This window comes from Thamnophis sirtalis, unplaced genomic scaffold (assembly GCF_051295495.1).
Source record: "Thamnophis sirtalis isolate CommonGarterSnake01/CBP01778 unplaced genomic scaffold, rThaSir2_p1.2 scaffold_7, whole genome shotgun sequence".
Classification (NCBI taxonomy): Eukaryota; Metazoa; Chordata; class Lepidosauria; order Squamata; family Natricidae; genus Thamnophis; species Thamnophis sirtalis.
The window spans coordinates 23,400,953-23,419,741 of record NW_028261387.1 but is presented as its reverse complement, the minus strand read 5'-3'; the positions used below and the strand labels follow the sequence as shown (position 1 = coordinate 23,419,741).

Genomic DNA, 18,789 nt, shown 5'->3' with positions numbered 1-18,789 from the left:
GTCGTTCCCTGGTTTATTCGTTATACTTTCAACATACATCTTAAATTTTTTTCTTTCTCAATTAGTTTCGGAATTTCTACTCATATTTCTGACTATAGATTAAAAAGAAAAAAGAAAAATTATTTGGCTTTCTGATTCTAAATATGCTTTAACAGTACTTAAGGAAACTGTAGAACAACATATTCACAGGTTCTGGAGTGATTGCATGGAATCTTCTACATTAGTTTATGAACTATATACAAAAACCATCACCGTTAGAAGCAATGAACAGAAAGTGCTTAGTAAATTGATACTGGTTTTCTGTGTTAAAAGAAATGGGTTGTTATTTTCTAGAATTTGTTGATTCTCTTCTGAAATGATTTTGGACATTTGGTTAATTATTTTTCTACTCAAATGGTTAGTGTTTTTGGAAAATAATGTAGTTTATTATTTTTTTATTTTTAGTGCAGCATTTGGAGATGACAACTAAAAGGAAAATTATTGGCCGCCTGGTGCCATGCCGATGTTTTCGAGGGGAAGAAGAAATCGTCTCAGTGCTTGATTACTCCCACTGCAGCCTTCAGCAAGTGCCAAAGGAGGTTTTTAACTTTGAACGGACATTAGAGGAGCTTTATCTGGATGCCAATCAAATTGAAGAACTTCCTAAGGTAAATGCTTTCTTTCTATAATATGTAAATACAGCTGTCTAGCTAAGTGAACTTTTGAAGCATACTCTATCAAGAACATTCAGCATAGGCAAAATTCATTGTGGCAGCTAATAACACCCGTATTCTAGTCTTTAGAAAAGATGTTTCTGTTGGCTTTACTTGCAGATATAAAAAGATTACATAATAAGATAAAACTGGATTTAGTGCCTGCAAGTACATCGACTCAAAATTCTCCATTACTTCAAACTACTGAGAGATATTGCAAACACCCAAAACCATTTTTTTTTTTTTTGTTACTGGGGAAATTTGGAATTTTTGCAGCCCTTATCTACTGGCTCCAGGAATGTGCTGGGTAGTTTTGAAAACAAAGATTATGTCATGCCAAGGATTACGTCCCTTTTATTTTTTTAGTTAAAAGGATCTAAATAATGAAATAAAATTGGGGAGGATCATGGATGGATAGGGCCTTTAGTGTGCCAGAGACCCATTTCTATGTGGTATTCGTGATTAAGGGATATAATATTTTGTTGACTGTTACGTATTTTAAATTTTGTATTGTTGCAGTTGTTTTTATTTCATTTTAATTTTGGCTGCTTCCCAGAGTCACCTTGTTGAGATAGATGGCTATACAAATTGATTGATTGATTGAATGAATGATAAAGAGAAGGAAAGAGAGAGAGGAAGGAAGGAAGGAAGAAAGAGAAAGAAAGAAAGAAAGAAAGAAAGAAAGAAAGAAAGAAAGAAAGAAAGAAAGAAAGAAAGAAAAAATATGACTGAAAGCTTTTCACTCATACATGAAAAAAAGTAAACCGTATGTCAAGGCTGCTTCACTCAGTAACCAAGAAAGAAACCTCAACTCCATTTTGCAGAATTAAGAGTACTTTTACTGGTCATGAGTAGATAGTAGCTAAGCAAAGCGAGGTCTGAGGCAAAACCGCACGTAATCATAGATATCAATATGTGACCCAACCCTCTCCCCCTGGTAACCTCAGCCCATAGTCCAATCAGTACACCCCACAGGTGTCATGTGGGAGACATCTTCAAAAAGCATCATCAGGTTGGTATGCTGGCTAGTTGGTCTGGGCGGCAAATCCTTTATCTGCAGCATGCACAGTAGATGGTGAGAACACCTCCCTTTATTCAGTCTCTCCAGTGCTGACACTTCCCCACCCATAAACAATGCCCCCCCTCCCCGTTTCAATGGCAGCCGAAAGCAAGCAGCAAAACAGAGGCTGACACCGTATCAGCACATACACACATACGGGTTTTTTGTGTAATGCAGATTTATTTCATTACTTATCAAGACATTTACTATTTACCATTTGTATTATTAATTATCCATTCATGAAATATTCTTTCTGCACAGAATGGATTATACGTATCAAAACAGTGCATATATACATACTATAAAATTTTACAAATTTTGATATGTCTTACTCTCATGTAAATAAGACTATATTAATAACTCATTACCTTAATTAACTCCCATTAATTTCAACAATAAAATTAGAGTTTCGCTTAAAACTCTCGTATTATTCTGTAGAACTTAACTTTGGTTGTTTAACTTAATAGTATTATAAATATCCATCCAAGACTCAACTGGGGCTTTGTTTAGCTCTTTTCCTATCCTTATAGCCCAGTTCAGATACTTGCTGCAATGACGTTTTCACTCCATTGAACAACTGGAACAATTTAATTATATTCTCCAGGGGTTGATGTAAAAGTGATATATACATAACCAAGTCATTTTCTAGCTGTACTTATCTGTTTATAGAGAAGGCTCTGGATACCAAATCATAATTTTCTGTGTCATAAAAATGTGATGAAGGTCAGTTTCTGATGTATGATTCAGGTATATTTTTTTCTTTTTAACATAGTGTGCACTGCTATGTAGTTATATACGGTATTAATATGTTATTTAAAAACACATTTGGCTTAAAAAAGCAGCATAAAGCATTGTATATTCAACAAAATATAGTTTATATCTTAAAACTAGTAATACATCATTTTTAATATTTATTCTTATACTTTTGGCATTGTCACTAAAGCATTCTCCTCCACCATCTTCCTGTATTGCTACTGCTGATTATAGATAACTGCTTAATTTACCCAAGAAACTGGACTAACTTTCATACCTTGGAATACACATTTTTAGTGTCCACTCGTGGCATTCTTCACTCTTCCCGTCTGGATCCACTCCTGTTCTCTTCTCATAATAAAGCAACATAACAGCATTTAAGAGAAAATTCCAATTATAGGTGATATAAAACTATCATATTCCAGGGCACCATTTTGCTATCGAATGGCTAAGTTCACATGAATATTTTCATTCAATATGAAGGCATATGATAATAGAAGTCTTCTAAAAATATAAATGCAACAGCCCCTTTGATTCTGTGGTATCTGGCATATTGCATTCTCATAATCATGATCTTGAAACTATTTTTTGTTTTTGTTTTAACCCCTCTTCAATATAATTGGTAACAACAGGAGGAAAAGCAGTTACACTGCAACTTAGAGGCTGGAGGCTGGATACATTGTTTTTTCTTCTTTTTCTTTGATTACTTGAGATTCAAAGTTCTTTCAGTTTGTTTACTGACAGTGATAGTAGGAAGAGCACAAGTTGTTTATACAGGTGCCTTTTGGAAGTTCTATCACTAGCTATAGGAGGGAAGACAACATTTTGACTTGAAAGATAATAAATGAACCTTTTTGAAGTTTATTAAAATAGCCTTGAACCCTATAGTGGCAGTGTCTGCAAAATTGAAAGAATGGCTCAGCAGGAAAAAGAAACTGTAACATTGCAAATGATTATGTTTGAAATTCAAAATCTATTAGTTGTGACAGAGAGAACTGAAAAGAGATTGGAGAATATGGAATACAAAACAGAAAAATCTGATAGAGAAACTGAGGATGTTTACCAAATGAAGAAAGTGGAGGACAGACTTCAAAAGATGGAAGAAAAAAATGAGCAAAGAGATAAGAAAACTGTCGATACTGACAACAAAGTGAGCGTGTTTGGTAATGGCAAGAGCAGAATATGGAAAGGGAGATAGATGGATTGGAACTCTACCCCAGACTTCAAAGCACAGAAGAAGAAAAGAAAGAAAAATTGACGGAGATAAGGAGAGAAATCTTGACAGAAGCATTAGTGATAACCAAAGATAAGCTGATGGAAAGAACAGATGTTGGGTTTCAAGCTTTTATGAGATACGAAAGGAACAACATGTTGCCAAGAGAAGTTTATACAAGATTTATTAATAAAGTAACTAGAACATTAATGCTACAAATGGCAAGAGATATAAGACCGTACTATTACCGGAAAGATACCGGTTGATGCAATGAAAATGTATAATAAAAAGTAAACTAAATTTAGTTTACTAGTAGTATGTATAAAATGAAGCGACAATAGCTATAGTTAAATAATGATTAATAATGATAACAATACATATAAATATATTAGTTTGATAATATGAAATTTTATATAAACAACACATGGAGATTATGAGGAGGTTTAAAAGCTTTATCTAGAATAAGTTATAAAGATGTATTGTGATTGGATTTTAGGATGATTTAATGGAATGTTATCATAATCCTATTCTAGATTTTGAATATTATATATAAAAGGATGTAAAAACAATTATAGTCAAATTAAGGTTGAGATATAATAATTGTGATATACATGAATATAGGTGAATTTAAAATATGCGATTTGATATGAAAAGCAGGTGGTGACTATGGAAGAGATGCATGGAAATACTGTAACCAACTGACACACTTTCTACAATTGGTAATGGAAGATGGGTTTTTTATTTTTATGTTTGGCCTTATTCAAAAACAAATAAAATTGTTTTTAAAAAAATAATAATAATTGGTGGTGGCGGCAGGGGGGTTACCAAAATGTGATTGTTGACTTTACAAGTCAAGAATGACCAGGTCCATTAGGATTCAGTTTCAAAGAAGACAGATATTAGTTTTATTCTCTGTTGGCAGCAATGGGAACCTTCATTTTAGTTTATTTCTGTTTATGAGGAAAAAAACTGCTTATCTTCCTGATGTGTAATAACCTGGAATTTCTATTTCTATGACTATAAAACAGAAAATATATATCAAATTTTAGTACTACAAAACTGTTAATTTAAATCTCAGTGGTATTCTTTTGTTTCTGGTATTTGCCATACAATTTAATACAATGAAAATGAACTCAGTTTATCTCAATAGCAGGAACAGTGTTAATAAGAGTAGGAGTAGCAAATAGTAGTGAGCAATGCCCTGCCAGTGCTGAAAATTAACAGGGAGTCTTGGCAGAATGTAGTCCATTTTTCTCTTTACGGTCTTTGCTGTTGGACAGAGCAAGATCCTTTGCTTCTAATCTATCTTAGATCAATCTTATGTCCAAACCGAAATTTGAGAGTTTATGATAGTATGTACTGTATAGTTTGTTGCACTGATATATACCATTTGTTCCTAACTGAATCCATCTGACTCTATTAAGCCTGTGTATTTCATTGGCATTGATTCCAAATGCAATTGCTCTTCAAGGACTATTGTCTGTTAGAACTTAAGCATGAGCTATATCCACAGTAATACTATGGATAAAGGAGGCGTTTGAAAAGCCATGTGTGTTTCATCACCTACAGTAGTATACCCGAGGGCTCAGTGCCATTTCCATTTATTTTTCTCCAAGTCAATGTATATCTGCTGCAGTTATAAAAATTAATTGTTCACAGCTTCATAGGTGGACAGTGAAAAATAAGTCTTTTTTTAAAAAAAATCATTCACTTTTTGCTTCCAATGAGATCATTTAAAGCAAGTCAGCAACTTGGTTTCCTAGAAATTCCTTTTTATGCTGTCACACTTCTCTTTAGTATAATCTTAATGTACACACTTCCCCTGAAAATAGAAACACCAACAGGAAAAAAAATGAAAACGAGAACAATAAACAATACAATAAAACTTTGGGAAAGGTATACACATTTTAACAATGTAGCAAAAAGTTTCTTCACTCCTACCCCCCCAGACTCTGTTTGCACCTGTCCAAGGAGCTACACCTCACATTTTGAGAAACCTTGTTCTACAGCCTATGGAAGCCACAGGGATTCGAAGGTTTCTTGTGAAAAGTCAAGCAGACAATATTGGGAGGAATAAGATAGTTGAGAAAGAATGTTGCAGGAGTCAACCAGAACTAGACCTCACAGTTCAAGTGTAAAATACAATATTTATACAGACCAATGATGGTGAACCTTCTTCAGCACTTAGTGCCTAAAAGGTTGTGCAGAAATGTTGCACGCACATGCTCATCAGGATCGCACTCTGGGAAAACCAAACTTCTGGATTCTAGTGCGCATGCGCGGCCAATTATCAGCTGGCCAGGGTGCATGTGCAGGCCAGTTTTCGGCACTCTTGCACATGTAAAGGACAGATGATCATTCCACATGCATGTGCACCAGAAATCCAGAAGACAAACAGGCAAGCTTTAGGCACGTGTGCCATAGGTTCACCATCACAGATATAGACTATTGTAGGTCTACAGAAAAGTTCTTTGGAAATTATTCAAAGTGTCAATATTAGTCCTTCTTGTCATTTCCCCTTAAGAGGAAAGGGTAACCTAGCTTAATATGAGAGCCACTTTGGTCTAGTGGTTAAAGCTTACTTACATGATTGTTGTTGGGGGGAAAAATAGGAGGAAGGTATGTGGGGTGTGTTTGCTGCCTTGAATTATTTATAAAAATAGTAAAGGCAGTATACAAATAAATAAAATTTCTCCAATTTTAACTAATACAATGTGTATTATGTGTATAAGTTTTGTTCTTAACAGTTTCTTATCAGCAAGTGCTGACCTTAAATTGAAAAAATAATCCTTGCCATTTTTCTGTTAGAGCTCAAGCCTACAGCTCCATACTTATAAAAACATTTTAAAATCACATGCTTTTGTTTAAAGCCATTGAAGCACAAATACACCAAATAAGCCTAACAACTTATTACATATTAATTGGACAGACAGTGCTAAAGTCCAAAGTTTTATCGGCATTTCTTAAGATCAACAATTTACATTAACAAGGCTATAATGACAATTTATATTTTTCAAGACTGGAATCATTAATTGTCATAGGTTTCTTTCAAACTTGCTCAAATACCAATCTTTTCCACTATGGACCTTTTGAGATGCCTTTCAGGGTTGAGAATTATACACTATATACTGAGAATATATATTTCACTCTACTTTTATGCTAACAGTAATATTGGCAGTGTAGACATTCTGTCTAAAAAGAATAAACAGATTGAAGTCGTTTTCAAGTTGAGTTTAATTCCTGGTGATTTGAATGGATCATCTATGCAATTTTCCCAGCATGATGAATACTTCTGTTACAGCTTTCTGCTATTGTTTTTTCTTCCCAGTATAACTCAAAACCTAGACAAGACTTAAGCAAGGGTACATATTACATATCAGTAATGTCAACTTAAATGTGCCAGATCATTATCGGTTTTGGACAAATAAGATTTCCTGAGAAAATGTATATAATAAAAGGGCTGTTACAAGTAATTACATAACATTTCTCATATTTGTTATATTATTATTTATTTCACAAACAAAGGGGATGAAAACATAACCATTTTTGTAATGGAAATTAGTTTGCACTATGCTGCTGCATTTATTTGTGCCAAAGAGTGGCTTTTATTCAGTTGTTCTCAGACTTCTAAAGAAATATATTTTGAACAGACTTCATGAAATATACCAAAGGCAGTTATGCAAATGCAAATCTACACTTTAGATATTTCAGATATCTTCATTTGCAGTTTATTCAATATTTTTTTTAATTTCCCATAGGCTAGATGTTTACTCTCTAAGAATAATAATAAGTTTTATTAATTCTACTATGAGTGCCAGTTTTATGTAAAGGTTAAAGACACTGGACTAAAAATCAGGAGGCTATGAATTCTAGACTTTCTTTAAGCACAAAACCAGCTAGGTGACTTGGCCCAGTAATTCTTCCTCAGTCCTAGAATGAAGGACAAATCACTTCTGAAAATGTAGGCAAGAAAATAGCAGGGATTTGTCTAGGCAGTAAACTTGAGGAGTCAAAACTGACTCAGACACAGCTGCGCACAAAAAATCCTACAGCAGCAAGATTCTGCTTCGGCTTTAATTCATAGTTAAATAAAATGCTATAAATTTTAAATATTGGTGTTATTTCCCTTTTTAAGCTAATTATAAGTTAAGGTGACCATCTCCTGTTCAGCATGTGTCCCTCTTCTTACTTTTAAAAATCTGCAAAATTATATGTATCCCCAAGTTTTTCTCAGAAGTAACCCTTCTATTTTTTGCACTCTTGTTAGGAAACTTTGTTAAGAGAAAAACCTTATTAACATCTCTTTGCTAGTTACATATCTTCTTATTGTTTTTATGTGGAAGATAATGTTCTCTCTCTGTGGTTGTGAAGTAGAAACATGATTAAAGAGATTAAAGAGAAAATTATTCTATCTACTGATTCTTATTGCCTATTATACCGTATATGTTCTGTTTAATGCTCTCTTATAGAATTGCTCTAAAAACATACTAAAATTTTATTAGAAATTGTATAACTATTTTTCTCTTGCTTTTTTTAGCAATTATTCAACTGTCAAGCTCTACGTAAACTGAGTATCCCAGATAATGACCTTTCAAGCTTGCCAACCAGCATTGCCAGTTTAGTTAATCTCAAAGAACTTGACATCAGTAAAAATGGTAAGAAAAATATGTTTTTGTTTTTGTTTACCATAGATTCATAAATGTTTAGCAAGGGAAAAATAATAGCTATTCCAGTCTTTTCAAGAGATTACAACAGAGGTGGGTTTGGACCGGTCGGCCGAGTAGATAGTAACTCATCTGGACACCCTCCCCCAAACTGGTTCTATCGCTGTCGGCACCATCTTGATTTTAGGTTCTGCGCATGCGCAGAACAATCTTCATACGCAGAAAAGTAAATTTTTCCATTTTCTAACATTGTGCAATTGCACAGACCTTTTTAAAGTGCAAATGCGCACACACGCACAAATTGTTTTTGCATGCTGAACTGGCAGTAATGCCAGCAGCAACCTACCCCTTGATTAGTATAGCTAACTTTATTTCCAGAATGTTGTATATTGCTAATTTAAAAGTAAACACCTTTGAATAAAAAGCTTTCTTGATTTGAGAACACCAACTATACTGAAATATCAGTTGCCATCACATAATAACCACATTTAAGAAAACTGAACAAACATTACACTATGCAAATGTTCATATTTGATGCTATTTGCTGTTGTGCCTTCGGTAGTTGAATTCTGCATCTAGCTGCCTTGTTTAAGCTGATGTAGGGAAGTACAAAAAGAATAAGTCAGCAGAGCCATTGCAATAACTGCTTCATTTTTGAGAAAAGCCCCATTATTCCCATAAGGACAAGATACAAGTCGTTAGTGTACCTTAAATATATTTTATATTGAATTTAAATTGCATTACCACAATCAAAACTATTTCAGTCAATGTTAACTATAACAAAATAATTTTGTATTTTTGTAAACAAATTCTTTATACAAATTAGTTCTCTCTTATAAAATAGAAAAATGCTTTCTGCTAGATTTAATGTAGAAGTATATATGTTTGTAATTTAAATAAGGTAAATGTAACATTTCATTGTGAACCGGTAAATTACTATGAAACTAATGCATAGTTTTGCTTAGTTTACAAATAATCTTCTAAATTTAAGTTGAAGCTGCAGAACAATGCAGTCTTTTGCTAAATTGACTAAACTCAACAACTATAATTCAGAAAATAACATAAAAAAGTGGAAACAATAGCAATAGCAGTTAGACTTATATACCTCTTCATAGGGCTTTCAGCCCTCTCTAAGCGGTTTACAGAGTCAGCATATCGCCCCCACAGTCTGGCTCCTCGTTTTACCCACCTCAGAAGGATGGAAGGCTGAGTCAACCCTGAGCCGGTGAGATTTGAACAGCTAAACTGCAGATCACAGTCAGCTAAAGTGGCTGCAGTACAGCACTCTAACCACTGCGCCACCTCGATAGATATTACTGCTTTTGAACTTTGTATTGGAGAAGACTCATGAGAATACTATGCTGGATAGATAAGAAAACAAATCAATGTGTCATTGGACAGATCAACTCAAAGTTCTCATACAAGGCACAAATGATCAGGTGCAATTTACCTTACTTTGGACACAGTATACAAATATCTAGGGCTATGGAGAAGGTTCTATTAGTGGGAAAGGTAAAAGGAAAGAGAAGAGGACAATTAGCAGCAGGGTGGATGGACTTTTAGAAGACATAGCAAACTAGGCTAGGGACAGATCTTCATGAAGAACATCTAGAAACGTGGGTGCTAGAGTCAACAACAACTTGATGGCTCTGAATCAATCAATCAAGATTTTTTAAAAATCAGTTGAGATATTATGTAATTATTCATTTTTCTAGTTTTCTATTCTTTTCTATCCTTTTTATCTGTGTATGTGATCAGTTTTATTCATGTTCAGTTTTAATCTGAAACCCCATAAGATGGAACCTATCATATTTATTGCTATGTGCATAAAGGATGATTATGAAAAAGTAGCAGACAGGTGAAAAACTATGATATGATGTTTTATCATAATATTTATTATTAACCAAATGATGCTGGTAGAGCAATAGCATGCTGAACTCTATATTGCTTTTCAGACCATTTCACATAATATTTTAGAACAGTGGTCCCCAAACTTTTGGATGCCTGTCTGGATCCAGTGCATCTGTGAATGGAGCTTCACTCACTTGCATCGCCCAATTCCTTGTGGGCTATGGATTGTGGCTGGTCCATGGCCCAAGGGTTAGAATGTTCAATTGTTTTGAACAATTATTAGCTCAAGATTTCCTCAAGATTTTGTGTTGACTGAACAACAGCAATATTCCCTGGTTCAAGAACTCAATCATCTAAAACAACTGTAAGGGGAAGACTGAAAAAAATGCTTCCTGATTTAAACTAGCCAGAGTATCATATTAGAACTGGAATTCTAGTTTAGTTTACATTATAATTTGTTGAAAGCAACTAGGATCAGAATCTTTGATTTGATTAGCGTTAAAAAATACTTCTGTTTTTGAAACAGTTTATGCTATCTCATGTATGCTTGAGGAAAAAAATGAGGTGGCAAGAGAATGCAGCATTATCAGACTAATTTGTGTGTGGTTAGCTTTGTGACTTAACTGTTATTTTTGTCTTAGTTCAAATGAGGTTCAAATTATCAGTAGTTCTTGAAATGACAGTTTTTGGAGTAGGCGTGAAGCAAATTGGGGGGGGAGTAGAACTTGTGGAATGAATGCTGTAGATCAAAAGCAATATAATATATACAATATATAAACAGAAATATAATATTCAGCTTGTAATTCAAAATCATTTCTAAATTTGTGAAATATATTAATGAACATGGAGACAAAATATCTAAATCTACCTAGAAAATGAATAACATATGCATGATTGGTGATCTTTTAGATTATGCAATTGAAACATATTTTATAGCCTTATAATAATGATAAAATTCACGAAAGCATAGTGTAATAATGGCAATGTTTATATGGCATATGACAATACTATCTTCAGTCTGTTAAGGGTTGGAGAAATATCTAAATACATTTTGCTTTTACTTGTGTTAGATTCTATGCAAGGTACATTTTTTACTTTTGTAGATTTCTAGCATTGGAACAAATCATTTCCCATCCTCTTGTCAAAATAAAAATAAATTCTTAGAAAGTAAACTAAAGTGGTCTCTCTTTTTTAGAAATACAGTAAGCAACATGGGAACAATGAAACCAAAGAACACTCTGGAAATGATTATAAGGAACAGAAATGCTACCTGGAGAATTTTTCAAAATCTCATAGCTGTTTTCACTGATAGAAATAAACTAAAAGTGCAACTTTCTCTAGGAATGGAGCTAACTCAATAGTGAAGCCCTAGTACTGTCCCTATTTCATACTGCTGCAAAATGTTTACATTAATTACAAAGGAAATTAAAAAAGACAAATAATGTTCACTTTATATGCGTGTGTTTAAGGAAACTCTATTTTCTTCTACCCTACATATGAAAATTGTGAGGAGATTTTAGATGCTTATTTATTCAATAACTTGCAGTAGAATCTCTTGGAATCTTTGATGACCCAGCTAAAAAGGGGGGGGTAATAGAAAGGAGATATGGTATACTTTGTAGAGTGCAGTTTAATATAGCTTCCATATTAAGCTGGGAATTGCCGAAAACTAAGCAATTTCTAAAAGCACAGGAGAATTTTATGAGCAAGAAAACATCAAAACCGCCAAATTCTTACAAATTAATTTACTCTTAATTTTTCAGCATTTTGTTTGGATAACTCTGTTGATCTTATCTTGTCAGAATAATAAAGTGTTAGATAACGTAGAAGATTCATCATTAAAATAAATATTGTATTACTTTTGAAATCCTTAGGGACAGCAGTGCTCTTTTATCACTTTTTAAAACTTTCACAGCTCCTCTCTACGAATTTGCTTCCAGTTTTGAAACTAATTCAGCATATTGCTTAATACGTTAAAACTAGTTCATCTCACTAAAAACTCTGTTTTAAAAAAGAAAAGCAAGTAGCAATCAGTTTAAGAAGAATTCTATTTTTTTTTCTTAAACTGATAAATGAAGTGTATATTTCTAAAGGATCTTGGTTGGCATGATATTTGTGAAAATAAATAATTTCAAAAGTCATATTTTGTTGCAAGTGTTTAGCTGTCATAAGAAGAATTTTCAGCAGATGCTTGTTTCAGGTTCTTTTTAAAAAAATATGGTACATATACAATATTCATCTATTTAATTCTTGCAATTTTTTAAAATCATGCTCTGAAAGATTATTGAACGTCCAAGATACTGTAGAAGGAAAATATGGCACTGACCCACCAGTACCAGGTAGATGAAGATCTCAAACCTAATATTGGAAGATCTCAAACCTAAGATTGAAAGAGAACAAACAAGATAGCATTTCACTGAATTAGGCCCACATCCTAAAGCTGAGCTGGAAAAATTGATAACATGAAATTAAAATTTTAATTAACAGAGAATTAATCTCTTTTAACTTACAGATTGTATTTAAATACAGTATCTTACTAAGAATACTAAGAACCAGTTAAAGAAATTCAATGGAATTCTTATCCTTTATTCTCTTGCTGCCCCAATTGCAGTCTTTTTCTTCTCCTTCTCCTTCCTCTTCCCTTTCCTCCACCTCCTTTTTTCCACCTCTTAATTTCCATGGTTTAAATTAAATTGACAGATCAGTGAGAAGGATTGTACACCAAAACACACCAAAAATATAGAGAACCACTAAGTAGCTGTGCTTCCTGGTCCACTGACCTGGCAGAACTGAAATTGAGGATGTATATGCAATTCCTTCTTCTCCATTTCCAAGCTGTCTACTAGATTACTTCCAAATCATGTAAAAGAAACAAGACAAACAGCCCTTTAAAAAATAAAACACATTAGAAATGCTCATTCTTTTTCAAAGAAAAATGTCTTTAAACAAGGACAGTGTGCTATTTTCTGAGCAATAAATTCAGAATGTGATTCTTTGTTTTTCTTTGTTATTTATTTGCAGCCTCTTTTGCATTTTAACTAAGCATATATACTCTGTTTTATTTGCAGAATAAACATCTACACTAGGCATAGTAATAAAAAAATAAGAACTTATAGTGATGGTGACTCATGAGCTAAGAAGAAAATTTGTATGCTTTCAGGCAAAGCAAATAAAACCTACTTGAGTGTGCTATCCTATTATTGTCTTGGACCAATTTTTAATAGATTATTGTGACTAAAGTATATTAGCAGTACTTCCTGATATTAATACATAATTTGAACACAAATAAATGGGAAGAATGGATTTTGAAATAGAAGTAGTCACAATGGTGAAATTAACTATTTTGCTTAGTGAAGTAACTACATTTTACGTGATCTGGAGACCATTGTTAGATTTCTTACAAAATAAAAAGAAGAATTTTGAATCTGGGATTTGAAGATTATCTTGGACGTGCTCCCGTACGAAACTATGTGATTGGACTTGATAAATCGACACTTACAGCTTGAAAATTAATGAGTAGTTACCATTGACCTCTCCTCTCCCCTTCTCTCCCTCAGGCTTGCCCCACAGAAAGCTGCCCTATCCTATCCCCTTCTCTCCCTCAGGCTTGCACCACAAAATCCTCCCCTATCCTATCCCCTTCTCTCCCTCAACCTGGCTGCACAGAATCCTCCTCTATCCTATCCCCTTCTCTCCCTCAGGCTTGCCCCACAGAAGCCCCACCTATCTTATCACCTTCTCTCCCTCAGGCTCCTCTCCAAACTCCCAGCCAGCAAGTCGATGAGTCATGTGCTGGCCACGCCCACATCCAAGTTTCCATGTTGGGAGGGGGAGTAGAATATCTAACTCCTTAGCATCAGAGCGTGTTAATATTAATATACAAAATACAAATGCTCTGATGGTCATTTTGAAAAATCCTTTTTTACCGAGCATCTAGAAACCAAGAGGAACATATGTGCCAAATTTCAAGTTTGTAGACTTTACAGTTCTAGAGATTTTGTGATTCCTGTGTGAGTGTTTTCACATTTATATATATATATATATATATATATATATATATATATATATATATATATATATATATATATATATATATATATATATATATATATATATATATATATATATATATATATATATATATATATATACATACATACATACATATATATATATATATATGTATACTTTTAAAAGTATATTGACTATTAGTATTTTAAAATGTTTTATAGATTGGTGTTATTTATTTAATTTTCAGAAAGATAGTTGTATTATTAATATCACTGTACTAAAATAAGATATTTGTTATGTTTGTTACAGTTGTATAAATTTTTGTCACTTTAATTTGTTTTGTCATTCTCTTTTCCATTTAGGTTACCAGTAGTTTGTATTTTAATGTTTGATGTTGAAGTCTAATAAAGATATTATATAAAAATAATTGCAGATAGACATTAGTTTATACTCTGAAATTTACAATGTTATATTTAACTAGTTCTTTCTTAAATTTGAATCCTACCTCTAGACATCCTATAGGACATGCTTGGGAAGATGCATTTTGGTATAGAGACTTGACTGTTTTGTTGTGGTTGTAGAATTTCCCAGTTGTCTTAACAACTCCAACAAAATATGCTGCCCTCCTTTTTTTAATAATACGAAGAAATAAATGTAATTATTTTCATGAAGTGCTATTTACATATTCTAAGGTATCTGGTATAAATTAGCATTGATTAAGAGCAGTAGGGATTTAGCAGCATATTGCAGTCTTTAAAGTTCATGAGTATAAGGGGAGTAAAAGAGATTATTTTTTATGACTACTGACTATGATTACTATGGTTACTATGATATTCTCTCCTTATTCTGTAGTCCCTCTTTATCACCAGAATTCTTTTCAGAGAACCATGAGACTGACCTTGTTCGATGATGTATGCTTTGCTTTTATAAACTTAAATCGAAAGAAATGCATTAAATCAAGAATATTAATATGCCACAATATAAATATTGATATAAAAGGAAAGTGCCTGATTGAAAACAAAAATTAAGCAGTGCAAAAAGAATTTAAATAGGATTGATAAATTTGACAGATATTTAATTGACATAAAATATCACAATGGGTGCCAGTTAGCCTCCTGATTTAAATCTGTAATAAGACAGATTAATAACAGGAAGTCAGGGGAAATGGTACATTTCCCCATATTCCTTGGTGGGGGGAAAACTGCACAAAGGAATGTTCCATATATAAGGAAAGAATATAGAAGAATTCATACAAACTGGTCAAGGAAGTTAAGTTTATTTTTAACCAAAGAAAGAATCTATATTTTATAATCAAGGCAGCTGTTCTGTTTTGGAATAATCTTGAAGAATGGAGGAAATCCATTAATAAGACAACAGTCAGATAAAAGAGTCCGAACTAGAACTGTAACATGAGAAAACATCTCAGATAAGCCCCTCCCTAACTCTCATGAAAATAAAGGCAGGAATGGGAGAAACTTGTAAGATTCTGTTATTGTATAAAACTAGTATAACCTACTTAGACTAGGAAACTACTACTCTGGTTTCTTTCTCTAATCTAACTTGAAGAGCTGACAAATTTTAAGAAGAAAAAATTTAGAATTGAGAGTGAGAAACTCTTTGATGTATAACGTGAATTTATAATTATACTATATTTTATTATGTTTTCAAAATGATGGAAGACTTTATCCCAATTTTGGTTAAGAGTAGCATTCAGCTGTTAAATAAATAGTATTCACACCAGAGCGTATATCCTAAGATCCACTGGTTGTCTAAACGTATTTTCAAACTTGGTTCCTTGGGGTTTTAATCTAGTTGAGCCCCTATATTTATTTGTGAGAAATAGCAGAGTTTGATCTTTACATAACTTAATGTTTGGTGTAACTTATCTTAATGTTTGGCCCTTGTTCTTTTGTAATGTGTCTTAGAAGGGAAAATGACATTTCTGTTGATTGCAGCAGTCAAATTCAGCATAAAAAGCTGTCTTGATTATCAGTGTATTTCTGATATTTTGTCCCCAAATCCAGTTTGCCATTTATTCTCCATTGAATATCGCAAAAGTCAGTGGTGGCAAACTTACAGCATGCATTTAGGTTTTTAGGTTTAGGTTTTTAGGTTTTATTAGCATTTGTAGGCCGCCCTTTTCCCTGAGGGGACTCAGGGCGGCTCACAGAAAACCAGGGAGAGGGGAATACAACATTAAGACAACAACATATAATAAAATAGTAAGCAACATCCATTCATCATTCGGGCGGGGTAGCGATTCTTATCCCCAGGCCTGACGGGCGAGCCAGTTCTTCAAGGCAGTGCGGAAGGCCTGGACGGTGGAGAGGGTACGAATCTCCACGGGGAGCTCGTTCCAAAGGGTCGGGGCTACTGCTGAGAAGGCCCTCCTCCTTGTGGTTGCCAGCCGACACTGGCTGGCCGATGGAATGCGGAGGAGGCCTAATCTATGGGATCTTATAGGTCGTAGGGAGGTAATTGGCAGAAGGCGGTCTCTCAAGTATCCAGATCCACTGCCATGTAGGGCTTTATGGGTGATTAATAGCACCTTGAAGCGCATCCGGAGATCGACAGGTAGCCAGCGCAGCTCGCGGAGGATAGGTGTTATGCGGGTGAATCGGGGTGCACCCGCAATCACTCGCGCGGCTGCGTTCTGCACTAGCTGAAGTCGCCGGATGCTCCTCAAGGGCAGCCCCATGTAGAGCACATTGCAGTATTCCAGCCTAGAGATCACAAGGGCCCGAGTGACTGTTGTGAGGGCCTCCCGGTTCAGGTAGGGTCGCAACTGGCGCACCAGGCGTACCTGGGCGAATGCCCCCCTGGTCACAGCCGTTAAATGGTGGTCGAATGACAGCTGTGGATCCAGGAGGACTCCCAAGTTGCGGACCCAGATTGTTGGGGGCAATATGCTGACTCTCTGTAAACCGCTTAGAGAGGCCTGGAAGGCCTATGAAGCGGTATATAAGTCTACTGCTATTGCTATTGCTATTACCCTCTCTGAGGGGTGTAGAATTTGACCCCCCAGCCTGAGTGTTGGAATATTGGCCAAATCTTTGGGAGGGAAACACAACAGCCACTCGGTCTTTTCTGGGTTGAGCACAAGCTTGTTAACCCTCATCCAGTCCATAACGGCTTCAAGACCCCGGCCCATCACGTCAACCGCTTCATTGATTTGGCACGGGGCGGACAGATACAGTTGAGTATCGTCCGCATATTGATGGTATCTGATCCCGTGCCTGCGGATGATCTCTCCCAGCGGTTTCATGTAGATGTTAAATAGTAGGGGGGATAAGACCGAGCCCTGCGGCACCCCATAATTTAGGGGCCTTGGGGACGATCTCTCCCCTCCCACTAACACCGACTGCGACCTGTCCGAGAGGTAGGAGGAGAACCACCGTAGCACGGTGCCTCCCACTCCCACCTCCCGCAGTCGTCGCAGAAGGATACCATGGTCGATGGTATCGAAAGCCGCTGAGAGGTCGAGGAGGACCAGGATGGAGGAATGTCCTTCATCTCTGGCTCTCCAAAGATCATCCATCAATGCGACCAAAGCGGTTTCTGTGCTGTAACCGGGTCTGAAGCCTGACTGGAAGGGGTCTAGATAGTTTGCTTCCTCCAAGGACCGTTGGAGCTGGAAGGCCACCACCTTCTCAACAACCTTCCCCAGGAAGGGAAGGTTGGAGACCGGACGATAACTGTTGAGGACAGCTGGATCCAAGGATGGTTTCTTCAGGAGGGGTCTCACCACCGCCGCTTTCAGTGCGGCGGGGAAGTTCCCCTCCCGAAGGGAGGCGGTTACAACCGGCTGGATCCAGCCTCGTGTCACCTCACTGCAGTTAACAACCAGCCATGAGGGACACGGATCCAGAACACAGGTGGAGGAACTTACAGCTCTCATGGCCTTGTCCACATCCCCGGGGGTAACGTCCTGAAACTCAACCCAGAGCTGTTCTCCTTGATCCCCCTGTGCCTCGGCTGGAACTGCAGGTGTGGAGTCCAAGTCCGACCGAAACCGAGCAATTTTGTCCGCTAAGAATTGGGCATATTCTTCAGCTCTGCCCTGCAGGGGTTCCCCCGTCTCCCTTTTGTTCAGTAGGGAGCGGGTTATCCTGAACAGGGCGGCTGGGCGGGACTCAGCGGATGCGACCAGGGTGGCTATGTGCGATCTTTTTGCTGCCCTAAGTGCCCTAGTATATTCCCTGGTGCAGGTGGTTACCATTGCTCGGTTCGATTCGGACTTATCGGACCTCCAACGGTGCTCTAGGCATCTCCTCCGGCGCTTCATCTCCCGGAGCTCCTCGGTAAACCAAGGGGGTCTCCGGGATCCGCCGCCTCGGAGGAGCCGCAGTGGCGCAATCCGGTCGAGGGCCTCTGACGCTGCCAAGTGCCACGCAGCAGCCAGAGTCTCCACCGGACTGTGGGCGAAAGTGTCAGGAATAACCCCAAGCTCTGTCTGGAACCTTGATGGTTCCATAAGACGCCTGGGGCGGAACCACCTGGTCGGTTCCTCCTCCCTACAGTGGGGGTTTGGCCTCCGGAAGTCGA

At 36.2% G+C, this 18,789-nt stretch overlaps 1 protein-coding gene across 5 annotated transcripts in view; it reads left to right on the top strand.

Moving 5' to 3' along the window:
* The window catches only part of LRRC7 (leucine rich repeat containing 7), a 227,964-nt gene that overhangs the window by 102,798 nt on the left and 106,377 nt on the right, over positions 1 to 18,789 (top strand). For all 5 annotated transcript variants that reach the window (XR_015697250.1, XM_087719478.1, XM_087719481.1 and 2 more), the window contains exons 2-3: positions 445 to 647; positions 8,256 to 8,373. Coding sequence is in view for 4 of the 5 variants with exons in the window: in XM_087719478.1 (XP_087575604.1) it covers positions 459 to 647; positions 8,256 to 8,373 (307 nt within the window). In the remaining variant the exon portion in view is untranslated. The remainder of the gene's footprint in view (positions 1 to 444; positions 648 to 8,255; positions 8,374 to 18,789) is intronic.